This window comes from Mus caroli, unplaced genomic scaffold (assembly GCF_978045245.1).
Source record: "Mus caroli unplaced genomic scaffold, Mus_caroli_1 scaffold_7, whole genome shotgun sequence".
Taxonomy (NCBI): domain Eukaryota; kingdom Metazoa; phylum Chordata; class Mammalia; order Rodentia; family Muridae; genus Mus; species Mus caroli.
The window spans coordinates 29052281-29064353 of record NW_028227262.1 but is presented as its reverse complement, the minus strand read 5'-3'; the positions used below and the strand labels follow the sequence as shown (position 1 = coordinate 29064353).

The following is a 12073-nucleotide window of genomic DNA, read 5'->3' as shown; positions in this document are numbered from 1 at the left end:
CAATAACACAAAATCACAGGGACCTAGTAGGGCAGAGATGTCTTTATGAGTTCTGAGTGTTGGAAAGTAAGTGCTAAGACCAGAAGCTGGGCTGAGTGGAACCTGGGCCTGGTAGGGCCATTAAGGGGAGTGTGGAGCAGACTTGGGCTGGAGAGAAGCATGACTCTTGGCCCTATAATGCTCTTCTGGCTACCCTCACCCTGTCCCAAATAGTATAGTCACTGTAGGACTATGTCTTCGTTTCAGTTTCCATCCAAGCAGGGGAACTCACTTTCATCCATGCACCTTGTGCAATGCTGAGCACAGTTCCCGCACCCGTGGAAGAGGCGCCTTGTCTTTTGAAGTGGATAGAGAGACAGACAGAATGGGAGCCTACAGAGGTGATGTGTCCCGCTGGCAGGCCTGCTGGCTGTCTTTCCTGCTCCTTAGGCAATTGTTCCATGGGTGATTTGGGCCTGCTCTGTGTCTCCCTTACCTTGCAGTAAGTCCTTTAGGCCCAATAGAAACTCTATCAATCAAGGGAACTGTAGGAGGGGAACTAGGAAGAGGCACCGAGGCCCTCTGGGCTCCAGCTGGTCTGCCCTTGGTTGATGCTGCGGCTTGCTCCCAGCCTGCCTTTTCCTCCCACGATTCCTTCTGCATTAGCTCAGTGTAGCATTACCCCAAGGAGCACGTCCAAGTTGGCAAGAGTCACACATTAGGCCGTCCGCCTTTTAACCAAGTTTATGATTTAAATCTTGTGCTCTTAACACCTTCTTTGCAAGCCTCGGAGGGAAACAAAAATGTTGACCTTGTTTATTCATTTCCTCCTTAATATGGAGACCCTCGCTTGGCCGACACCTCTTGTGCATGCATCGGCACAGCTGTGCACATACGCTGGGTGCCACGCTGCGCGCACCCGTGCTCAGGAGGACGCTGGTTCTACTTCAATCCCTGGCAAGTTTCCAGGACATCCAAAACTGTCTGAAGACCAACTGTTACTTGCACACTGGATTCCACGATGTTGTTCCCTCTCCTCAAGGCAGGTTCAGCTTCTTAGAAACCTCTGTGGGAATTCCTGGGGGCTGGCTGGGAAGCTCAGAGAATTGGAACAGGGGAGGAGAAGAGGCCCCAGATGGCGAGAGCCTTACCCAGGCCCATGAGCACCAGGGTCAGAGCCCAGCTGCCTCCCTCCCAGCTGCTTATCAGGATAGACAGGCTCCACCTGTGGCTCACCACCACAGCAGCATTACTAGGAGCTCCACAGGCTGGGGATGGGGATGGGGGGCGGACAGCATCTCCCACTTGACGTCAGGAAGCCGGGGCAAAAGCTGAGCCAACTGCAGGGAATGGACACGTTGGGATAAGAAGCTACTGGGAAGTTTCCAGGTAAGCAAGTCCTTTTATTTGCTTGGTAAGCTCAGATCTGTGCATAGGCCCGTGGAGGAACCAGGAGAAAGAACAGTCCTTGTTTACAAGGGTGTGTGGTCAACGAGGAGATGGGAGAAGGAAAGCAGGCTACTTGTCTTGGAAGGAGAGAGGCGGAGATCGAGGCGCCTCTTACTCTGTGGCTGAAGGGTGAACAGCTATGCTCGCCTAAGGGTGAATACTCTTAAGCATCCTTGCACATTGGCATCTGCACAGGGAGCTTGGAAACGTTGCAATGGGCTGTCAGCATTGCTGTGGCTAGAACTCCATGATGGGATGGCCTGGCCAGAGAATCTCACATTGGGTTCCAGGGTCCCTCTGTCTCATTTGTCACAGCAATGGAAAGCCAGGGGAGGCATCCTTGGGTGCCCATCCTTGTAAATGGGGGCAGTGAGGCCCTGATGCTCAGGCATGCCCATTGGCATCTGGGCTTCCTGCTTCCTAAAGCAGAAACAATATGATTGTTGGCATGTAAGTCCCTTGGGGGAGGAACTCTGGCCTACACTCAGGGAACTGCAGGAAAGCAGGCCACAGTCACCAGGAGGCAGACTGGGACATATAAGAGGGAAGATGGTGGTGTCCCCTTCCCTTCTCTGGGAAACTTCATGTTTTAGGCTCTAGCATTCTCATCCTTGGCTGATTTCTCTATTTGGGGGATTTCAGATGGCACGAGGCGGCCCTGGAAGCAGGAAGCAGGTCTGCCCAGAGAGCAGTGTCCTTCCTGAAGGGCAATGCACATTGTCATCATCTCCATGGGTTGCCGTGGGTTTCCAAAGCAAGCTTTGGCTTTGAAGTGAATTACTATAACAAATGACTGTTGAGTGTCAAGCACACCCTTTTATTGACCCGGGCTTGATGCTTTCTCGTGCATCCTCTCCCGCTGATGTTGTGGGAGTGGACCCCACAGATAGCACACACTAGGCAAATGCTGGACCTCTGAGACATTTAGGTGGCACATCCTTTTGTTTGCATGTTACAGACATGTGAAGGCTGGAGGTCAAAGGCTTTAAGTGACATAACCAGGGATGAGGCCACACACTTCGATGGCAGCAAAGCCTAGCTGGGAACCTGTTCTTCATCTGAGCTCCACGTGCACCTGCCTTCATGGTCAAGGTCTGTCTGGTTCTTGGTCTGAGTAGGGCCAGTCTTCTGTCTGCCTCACTTCGGGACAGCTCCTCCTAGCAGGCAGGGCCTTGTGGGAGTGTCAGCCAGCTGCTGTAGAACCAGCCTGGAGAGAATAGCATTCGACAGTGGGCCTGCTCATGGCTGTGGGTGTTCTGTGTGCCTGTGTCTTAGTCCACTCGCTGATGCTGTAACATGCTGTCGAAGTGCAGTTCTTTAGGAAGAAAGATTGGCTTGGTTGGGAAGTCTGAACAGATGGGGCTGCCATCCTCTTGTATCTGGTAGGGTCTTTGTACATGCTAACACAGCAGAAGACACCACATTGGTGATGGTTCCTGTGACAGCTAGGGCCTTTTTCCCCATGATGGGATGCCAACTTCATGAACACACTGAATTGTCTTCCAAAAGCCTTACCTCTAACACCATCAACACAAATTTGGAAGTTTCCAACACATGAACTTTGGGGGCACACAAACATGCCAAGGTACCCCATGAACCATTGTGTGCTGTGGGGGTAATTGTCTACTCCCACATTGACACAGTAAAGGGGTGATCTAGGTACCAAATAACACTGACAAGGTGCTACCAGCTCCTATCATTCCTTCCCAGTAAAGTTTAGCCTAAATGTGGCTAGGACATTAAGTAATTAACTGCTGGTTTTCCAGGAAATTAATGGTGTCCAAAGCCTAACAGAGCAGGAGACCATGTGACTATATTCATCCTGATAGTGAGCAGGTTAACCATCATTTCTGTTTCCTCTGGACCGCCAGCCAGCATTTGGCCCCATGCCTTCCCCGTTCTGAGGCTGGCAGGACTCTGGTGCAACTGTTCCATTCCCTGACCCTGACCCTCTGATAGAAACACAGGCTCTGTGAGGAGCCAGACCAACCTAGAAATCCATTGACAGGGGAGTGACCCAGGGCTGTCCCTGGTTGACTGTGTAGCTCTGGGCTATTTAGCTTCTCTACCAGAAATGTATCCTTGCATACCTGGCAGGCAATGGACCCTGTGCTGACAGTCACTGCTCAGTGCAGGGATGCTGTGGACTGCTCTTAGCAGCTTCTCCCTTCCAGGCACCAAGAGCCTCCCCAAGCCTCAGAGAGAGCAAGGCACTGATTTTCCAGGGACTCTCTTCCCCTCTTCTCGTTTAGTTTCTTATCAGCCCTGCAGAGCTGGGGGACTGCTATATATGCACAGGGTGGATGACTGGTGATGCGAGATGTTGTTCTCCCCAGCTGGCCACACATTCAGGACAGTAGTGATCTTTTAGTACCCAGGCATATCCCACCATCTAAGCCACACTGTAGCCATCATGTCTGGGTATTGCTCTTCGCCCAAGCAGTGCTTCCTAGGCTCACACAGGCCACTGGCTAGCCTGGATACCCATGCACATTCTGCATTGTTTTTGCCCATGTGATCTCAGAGACAATCACTTGACACTCCTAGGGGTCAAATTCAGCTTGTAGTGACTAACCTGAGGATTTGCAAAGTGCTGCTCTCCCCGGGCCTCCCCAGTAGCTGGCATTGGGATTACTCTCCTCCCCCTGGTCCAGCAGCAGTCTCAGTTGTGGGGAAAAGCAGCTGGAGAGCCCCTGTCATGCCTTGGCTGGCTGGCCTAAGATCCTAGTTCTGTGTCTCATCTGAAAGATGAATAACAGGGTGTCCCGACTACTGTAGAGATGAGATGAGACAAGCCATCATCAGAGCCTAGCAGACAGCAAACGATCTGACAGTACTAGTCTTTGTATCTAGATGTTTCCAACAGGAATTATGGGATGCCTGGTCCTGGGGAAGAGGCTCCTGTGAACTGACCAGGAAAGCACAGTAGATAGATGTGATTCTCGGTGCTGATCAGGGAAATCTCACACAGACCTCCCAAGAGGGAGCATGGCTTACTGGTAGACCTTGAGAGCCCAATACTCAGCTTCAAGCACCCATCCACTCCCTGGCCAATCTTCTATAGCTATGTCCTACTCCTTGATCTCTCTGATACACACACAGCTGGATCATTTTAAAGCAGCTCCAAGATATGCAGAAAAGTAACCATGTGCTTAGGGAGTTTTCAAAATGGTAAACATAATTATGTATTATGCTCATGTCCACTTGTATTATCACTTAAAAAAGGGACTGTGTGTACCACATGGATTTATGTGTACCATATGCAAGCCTGTGATCGGTGTCCATTCCTTTGCAGCTAAGTACTGGTCAACAACTGAGTGAATATATTAGTTTAAAAAAATAAAAATGAATGGGAAGCCCTGGAAACTGCTGAGTAGTGTGGTCTGCTGGGCTTGTGGCTTTAAGCTGTGCAGCGCAGTGTTCATTCTGCTAGTCACATCACTATTTCCCATGATGCAACCAGGGGCAGCATTGCTCCTCAGTCTGGTAAAAAAGGCCAGGTACTCCTTTGCCTGGCAGTATGTCTAAACAGCTGCTCTGCCAGGAAAAGGACCTGGAAATGCTTGATTCTCTCACTTCGCAATTCCTACAGACTAACAGTCAGATGTCATGATTTCTATAGAAGAGAGAGACCTTGGTGAGACAGGTTTCACTATGTGGCCCAGGCTGCTCTGCAGCTCTGAATCTTCCCACCTCAGAGTCCTGAGTACTGGGGCACAGGCATGAGCCACTGTGCTGTGCTCAGCATGATTTTCTTCTTGTTTCCTATAACAGTATGGATAAAAAGTTAATCAGAATGTGAGCACCCTACAGTAAATGCCCCAGAACATTACTTATGGCCACAAGGTCTCAGAAGTCCCAGAGCAGACAATGGTGTCCACGATTATGCACGGGCCTCCTGACTTTTACTGTTGGTATTCATAATGCAGACACAGGCCACATCTGAGGTGACCATCAGAACACATCCCTGAAGTGGGAGCCATTTCTGGCCACACTTGTTCCGCTGCCATCTTGGTGTCAATTTCTTCTGGGTGATGGATGCTTTTATAATGTAGTCAGATCTGATGTGGACAACCTGCTTGGGAATAGGGTGAAAAGGAAGGAGGAAGTTGAAAACGGACTTTGAAAGCTAATCAGAGTTGGAGTGGGAATCAAAGGGTGCACTTCTGCAGAGACCAGCCCCCCAGGTGCGAGAGAGACACTAGCTGGCCAAGTCTACACAGAGTGCTCTGATTCTAGTCTGCCACTGGAGATGGCCTGCTGGGGACTGCTGGTCTTCTCCTGCTTTTCCGGATCATAACCAGTCTCATCAACAGGGATGTGACCAGACTAGGATAGACTAAAGAAGGCTGCAGCACACAGTTTTTAAATAAGTTTATAATTTCCTGATGGATTTAGTTTGTGAATAAAAAAAGAAAAAAAAATTGAACAAAGTGTTTACAATAATTACCAAGGCAAAGTTGAACAGAACACGTCTTTGTGATGTCATCATCAGGCCGGCAATTTGACTCTAGGAGCTGCACACATGTGCACAGCTGGCAGCAGCTGCAGCTGCTTCACACAAGCCATCAGGCTGCCACCATGGCTATCTACAGGGACTCAAGCTACAGGAAGCCAGTGCCCAACATTCTAGGTTCCCCACTAAAGTGCAACATGCCTCTTCTAAAGTAGGGGTGCAGAGAAACGTTCCCATCCCCGTCCTAGGTTTCTAGTCTGCACTGGGCAGCTGGGCCACTGAATGGCATGTGCCTCAGGTGGGACTAGATGCTTTAAAGGATGGGTGTAATACTGGTGTGGCGGGAAAGGGGCTGAGCTGCTGTGCTCACTGTGGCATAGGGGTAGATCTCCTCGCCTCAGCCTGGCTCATTTCCTTCCCTAACTCTGACATCTCTGGAGCCAAGAGAGTCTGGGTCTAAAAAGCTTCAAAGGAAAAAAAAATCTAGGATCAGGAGCCAGAGAGAACTAAGCTCTTGAGGGCCACCCACGGCACCTGGCCCACAGGCTCCAGGAGCCCAGGCTGCCCTGATAGATGGTCATGATGAGATAGCACCAAGTGGGCAGGAAGAGGTCCTGTGGCCTTGCAAGCAGGGGCTCCAGGCCCAAGCCCAGGTCACAACGTAGCACTAGGCACACAAGGCTTGATCCAATGTGAGGGTGAGGGTGGTTCTGGGGTCACCAACTTTGAAACCCCTACCCAGAGGTCCTGAGGATGTAGAGAAAACCCTGACACAATTGAGAGTCTCTGAGCCCCAGATTCTTGTTCCCAGGCAGTTACCTAACTCAGGTGTGGTAAGTGTGTTTCCCAAGGGCTGGCCTGGCTACCACCACACCGACCTGGGGGGGGAGGAGCTAGGCTGCCCATAGCTTGAATTCCTTTGTTAACATGATATTGATGGGTTTGCATCTTTTAAAACACAGCTCTTTAATTTTTTAGTTCTATAACTACTGTTTTAATATTTTAATATTCTCAACAATGGACACAATGTAACTGCCCCGTTCTCTGAATCACACAAACAATATCAACAAGCAGAGAAACAAGAGGGTGGCAGGAGCCAGACAGACACTGGCTCCCTCCAATCACCCTAAAGTCACTTCTTCCTCAGAAGAGGCAGGAGGAGAAATACCTACAACAGGGTCACAGCACTTGCCAAGCACATTGGGAAGAATCAGGAGACACTTGGTTACAATTTTGACACTAAAAAGTTTGGAAAGTTTCTGGTTAAAAAGAGTACAGACAGCCATTTTGTTCAGAAGAATCCCCAGGTAAAACATGTTTTCTTTTTCCCTGAACATCCTCTTGGTTCACAGGAAGAACATGTCTTTGAACAGTCAGAATCTCTGAGACTGGCAGTGACGGTGGGTGCCTAACAGGCCTGTGGTGCAGCCTCATCCCTCTGGCTCCTTTCCCAGGACTCTGCAGGCAGGAGGTGAGGCAGACTTGAGAGTTACCAATACTGCTGACATAGGGTCTGCTGGGACTTAGGCCTGTGGGTATCACATCCTACCGAGTGACATATCCTTGCTTTGACCCTTCTTCAAAGACCTGGAGGGAGGCCAATGAGTCTGTGCTTCAGTTCACATAGGAGGGTGTGGTGCCAAGCCAGTCCCAGTGTCAACAGCGGAGGGCAGGACAGTAGCACGTGAGAACCATCTGGACTGACTTCATCTCTCCTGAGAAAGAAATTGAGCCAACACATTCTTCCCAGGAGGCCAAACAGATGGGACAGGACACGGCCAGCCATAGCGTGACCTCCAACACCATTGCTGGTCTTGTTCCAGTCTGCTCTCCTTGTTCCAGTGCTCTTCTAAAGCCCACTGGTGAGGAAGAGGTACACTCAGGCCTTCTCAAGTGTGAGAATAAAGGCTGGCGGGAATTGCAGGAGCCCCTCCGCATTGCTGAGTTGCTAAAGCCCACTCTGACTTCTCCATCTTAAATGTCCCTAAGTACTTGCTAATCCCAGTCACTCAATGAGGGCCGGGGACAGAGTCTACTAAGGCATGCAGAGCCTGGAGCCCCAGGTTGGCTTCTAGCCCTCTTTTCCTACTATCATCTTTATGATGTCACTTGGGGTAGACACTGCTGACAAAGGGGTCTGCTGGGACTTAGGCCTGTGGGTATCATACCCTACATAGCGACATATCCTTGCTTTGACCCTTCTTCAAAGACCTGGAGGGAGGCCAATGAGGAAAGCCTGGAGGAGGCCAATGAGGAAGGCCTGGGGGGAGGCCACCTTTACCTTAGGTGCGAAGGCTATGAGGCTTGACGATGGAATGAAGAGACAGGGATGATCTCAGCCAACCTGCAGGGAGCTCTCAGGGCCAGCTACCTTAAGGATCATGTGCATGCAGACAGTCATGGAATGACATGTCATAGTGCAATGGCAGTTATACATTTAGTAACTATTGGCTTAATGAATGGAGTCAGTAGGATCCCAATGCCAGATACCCTATTAACTTTGCCTAACACAAAGACCACAAAGACTACATTTATGGTTCAACTTTAGCTCCACAGTCTCCAGAGCCACTTGAGCTGCAGGATCACTCCCTGAGGAGAAGAAGCCTTTGCTATAGTGCAGAGATCAGACACAGTCTGCCTTACAAACTTGCCTTCTCAATAAGCACGTGTCCTGCAGGGCTCCTGCAACCTCTCTGGAGGGACCTGATGGAGAAGGAAGGGGTGGAGTGGGTCATGTGTGCAGTTAGTAAAGGTGGCAGATGGTACTTCTGCTAATAAACACCAAATGGGTACACGCAAGGAAGCCTGTCTGTGGTGATCCCTCAGAACAGCTGGAGAGCAGCTGGCCAGTGGCAGTGCTAGGCTACTCCTGTGGGCCTGGACTCTTCTAAGTTTTCTGATTTCCACTGTAGCCTGTGAAGCTGTTACTAGGTAGTGGTTCCTTATGTTATGAGAATAAAGTAATATCCCTAACCTTCCTATCCTGAAATACTGGGATCTTCTAAAGGATTTATGGATAGGACAATTAAAAAAATTGAGAGAACTGAGCAGCAATGATTATCATTTTTTAGCCTAATTTCCATATTCCTGGTGGCCAGGCTGGGACCTCCAAAAGCACCTCCATGAGAGGTTCATGGCAGAGTCCACCCAAACCCTCACGAGGAATTCTCTCCAGCATCCTACACAAAGGAACACTTTATGGCAGGCAAGAAGGGGAGCCAGGGCTGTGACTGTGACAGCAGTGGCTGCATGATGTCCTAGGTTGAGGGTAAGAGAGATTTGTGGGCAACATTAAATTCCTTTGAGAGTGTTAACTGGGCAGAAGGGGAAATGCAGGCCGAGAGGCCTTAGCCTCTCATCAGAAGACAGCAGTGTCAGGAGTCTGCTTCAGGGATGAAGAACTAGACATGAGCTGCACTCTCTTAGGGCCCGACTCCATCTGATAGCTGTCCTCTACAGCTGGGGATGGGGTGGGGGGGATCTGCATCTGATTGCAGCATGGCCAAGCCCATGAGGTGTGCATGGCTGTGTTAAGCAGGCAGCTGACACAAACGAACATGTTTCAGGGTAGTAACACTGACAGCAAAGATCCTGACCTACCAAACGGGACCTTCCAGGCAGAGAGGTGGCTCACCCAAGCCCACAGATGCCATGAGGGTGGAGAACAAAGAATGCTGGTCTGCAAAGAAGGAAGGGAGAAGGTATGCGTTAACTGCCATGATTCAACTGAGCATGTCTCACAGGGCTTCCACACCATCCCTATCCGAGGCTTTTCCAAGGATGGCACTGTGCACATGGATGTGCACACAGTAGGCATTTTATACTATTTTTTGAGTAAATGAATTGGAGGAGGGAATGCGTGTGCATTAAGACAAACTCAGTTGTGCCAAAAGAAGTTTCTAGGTAGGTACAAGGCTGTACCTTGAGAGTAAAGCTGAGGAGGTGGGCAGTGGGTCACATACTCTAGCAACCCCTGGTCAACAGCAGCTTGGGGCAAGGGGTTGGGAGCAGAGAGCACTGTGGGTGATGCTCAGGAGGAATCGGCCTGGCCCTCCAGGACAGCTTCTGAGGAACAAAACTGCAGGCAGTGACAAGAGGGCCCTACAAATTAAGCCCTCTTTTCTTCAGTCAGACATTTAGCCTACCAATGTAGCATGGGAAGATCAAAGGACTTAAAGAAGAGTGAGCACGGTGACCACTGTGAACATCCTTCTCCTGTCAACTAAAAGCAGTGCAGGTGAGACAGGCAACAGGCTGAGAGCTAAGCTGCACGAAGCCGGCCTGTACCTGGGGCTCATGATGGTAAACAGGAGGGCAGCGCCGGCGCAGAGGGGAGTACTCGTTCTTCTCTTTGTCCCTGGTCACCTCCTCCCTCCCTCTGTAACCCTCTGAGGAGAAGCACTCGTGCTAAAGCTTCAGCTCCAAGCTCCCAGAGCATGGAATCTGAGTGGGCTCCAGATGAGCTGAGTGGCTTCTGGCTTCCTGTTCCTGGAAGGGCAGAGTGCAGCTCGCAGCTCTCTACTGCTGATGCCAAGGGCAGTTCTTCATGGAGACCAGGGAGACTTGAGCAGGCAACATTCAAAGCAGCTGGCAGAGTCTGGTGTGGAGGTGGCTCAGACACCTGTCCCTCAGGTTCTCCTCTCTGGCTCCTTGGTCACCCTCCTTGTCAGGAGCACATCAGGAGGACTCTTCCAGGGCATTCACCACTTGTTCCAGAATGTCAGGGCAGTGATCGGCTATCTGCTGGAGAATGGTGTTGGCAAACTCCTGCAGCTCCGCGTTGTCCCCTTCAACTTTCTCCAACTCGTTCTGAAGCTGAAAGGGAAAAGAGGCAGGGTTCAGGTTATTTGTACCGAGTGGGAATTCATCAGGAAAGAAATGACAAGCAGAGTTGATGTCCCTGTATCAAAAGGAATGTTCAAAACACACACATTCCTAGACTCTCTTCATGAAAGTAAGGCCCAGAGGAGTCAGTGCTGAGTCCAAGGCTGCACACTGTAACGTCCAGTGCTGACTTCATGTGGATGGCTGTGCCCAGGTGTCCAGACTCACAGGCCTGGGCGATTGAGGATCTCAACTTTGTGTGAAGCTCCTCCACAAAGATTCCCCTTTGCTACACACAGCTGTGTTTCTGCAGGGGCCTCAGATGGCTTGGTTATTCTGATAGATATCCTAGCCCACTGCTGAGGAGAGACCTCCCCCCCCATGTGCTGTTCTCAGTCGCCCCGGACTGTGCTCCCCTAACTAGCGTCACCAGTGCCCTGTGTGAGGTCTGAAAGGCCGAGGAGCGAGTCCCTGTGCTGAAACTCCTTGTAGGCTGACATCAGGACAAGAACATCAACATGTAACTCACAACCCAGGCCAGTGCATACAGAGGCTTGAGGATCTGGGTCACTTGGGAGATCAGAGGCAGATCAAAGAAACCTCAGGTAAGCTGGATCCTGCAGTGAGGTGGGGGTGGGGGTGGGGGTATGGAGTTGAAGAGATAGGCAAGGGCCAGACTCCAAGAGAAGCTAGAGCGCAAGCCCCAACTGGTGCAAACTACAAGGAAATCATGTGCTTTTAAACGACACACTGACCCTGCTTTCGTCTTCTTAGAAGGTGACTTGGAAGGTAAGGAAAAAGCAGATCAATGGGCAGCAGGCGACACCCAGGGGTGAGCTTTGTAAGCACAAGGCAGAGTCACACAGGGGACAGAAGAGGCACCCACGAGAACAGAAACCACCTGTGATGGGCTAGCCTCAGAATGAGGGGGTAACATGGCTCTCAAATTCTAAAATATTTTGTAGAAGAGCTGCTGAAAACTGAGTGTCGAGTATACAGTTCAGGTCCCAGGTTAGAACACAGCCTGGATCTCAGTGTCAGCTCTGCCATTTATTGGCTGATGTGACCCTGACCTCCCTCCCCTTCAGTAGGATAGACCAGTAATATTTTCACAGGGCAGTTTTAGAGGATTTAATGACAATCTCATACGAAAGGCAGGGTAATGCCCACTGCACTGAAAATTCTTGAAAAAAGGTTAACTACTGTAATTACTGTTATCAAGCAGAGAAGATGATCCAGAAAAAGTAGATTAAGTGGCAAAGAGAACCAAGTTTTCAGGACCCCACTGTTTGTTGACTAGACATTCTGAGCCATGAGCTTGGTACTTCTTAAGTGCAGCCATCAGGGGGAGACTGGCAATCTTTC

The 12073-nt window shown here is 50.3% G+C and overlaps 1 protein-coding gene across 7 annotated transcripts in view; it reads right to left on the bottom strand.

Moving 5' to 3' along the window:
* Positions 1–5787: 5787 nt before the first annotated feature.
* The window catches only part of Erc1 (ELKS/RAB6-interacting/CAST family member 1), a 277991-nt gene continuing 271705 nt past the window's right edge, over positions 5788–12073 (bottom strand). For all 7 annotated transcript variants that reach the window (XM_085840047.1, XM_085840052.1, XM_085840050.1 and 4 more), the window contains one exon: positions 5788–10699. In XM_085840047.1, coding sequence (XP_085696173.1) covers positions 10562–10699 — 138 coding nt within the window. In that variant the 3' untranslated portion in view covers positions 5788–10561. The remainder of the gene's footprint in view (positions 10700–12073) is intronic.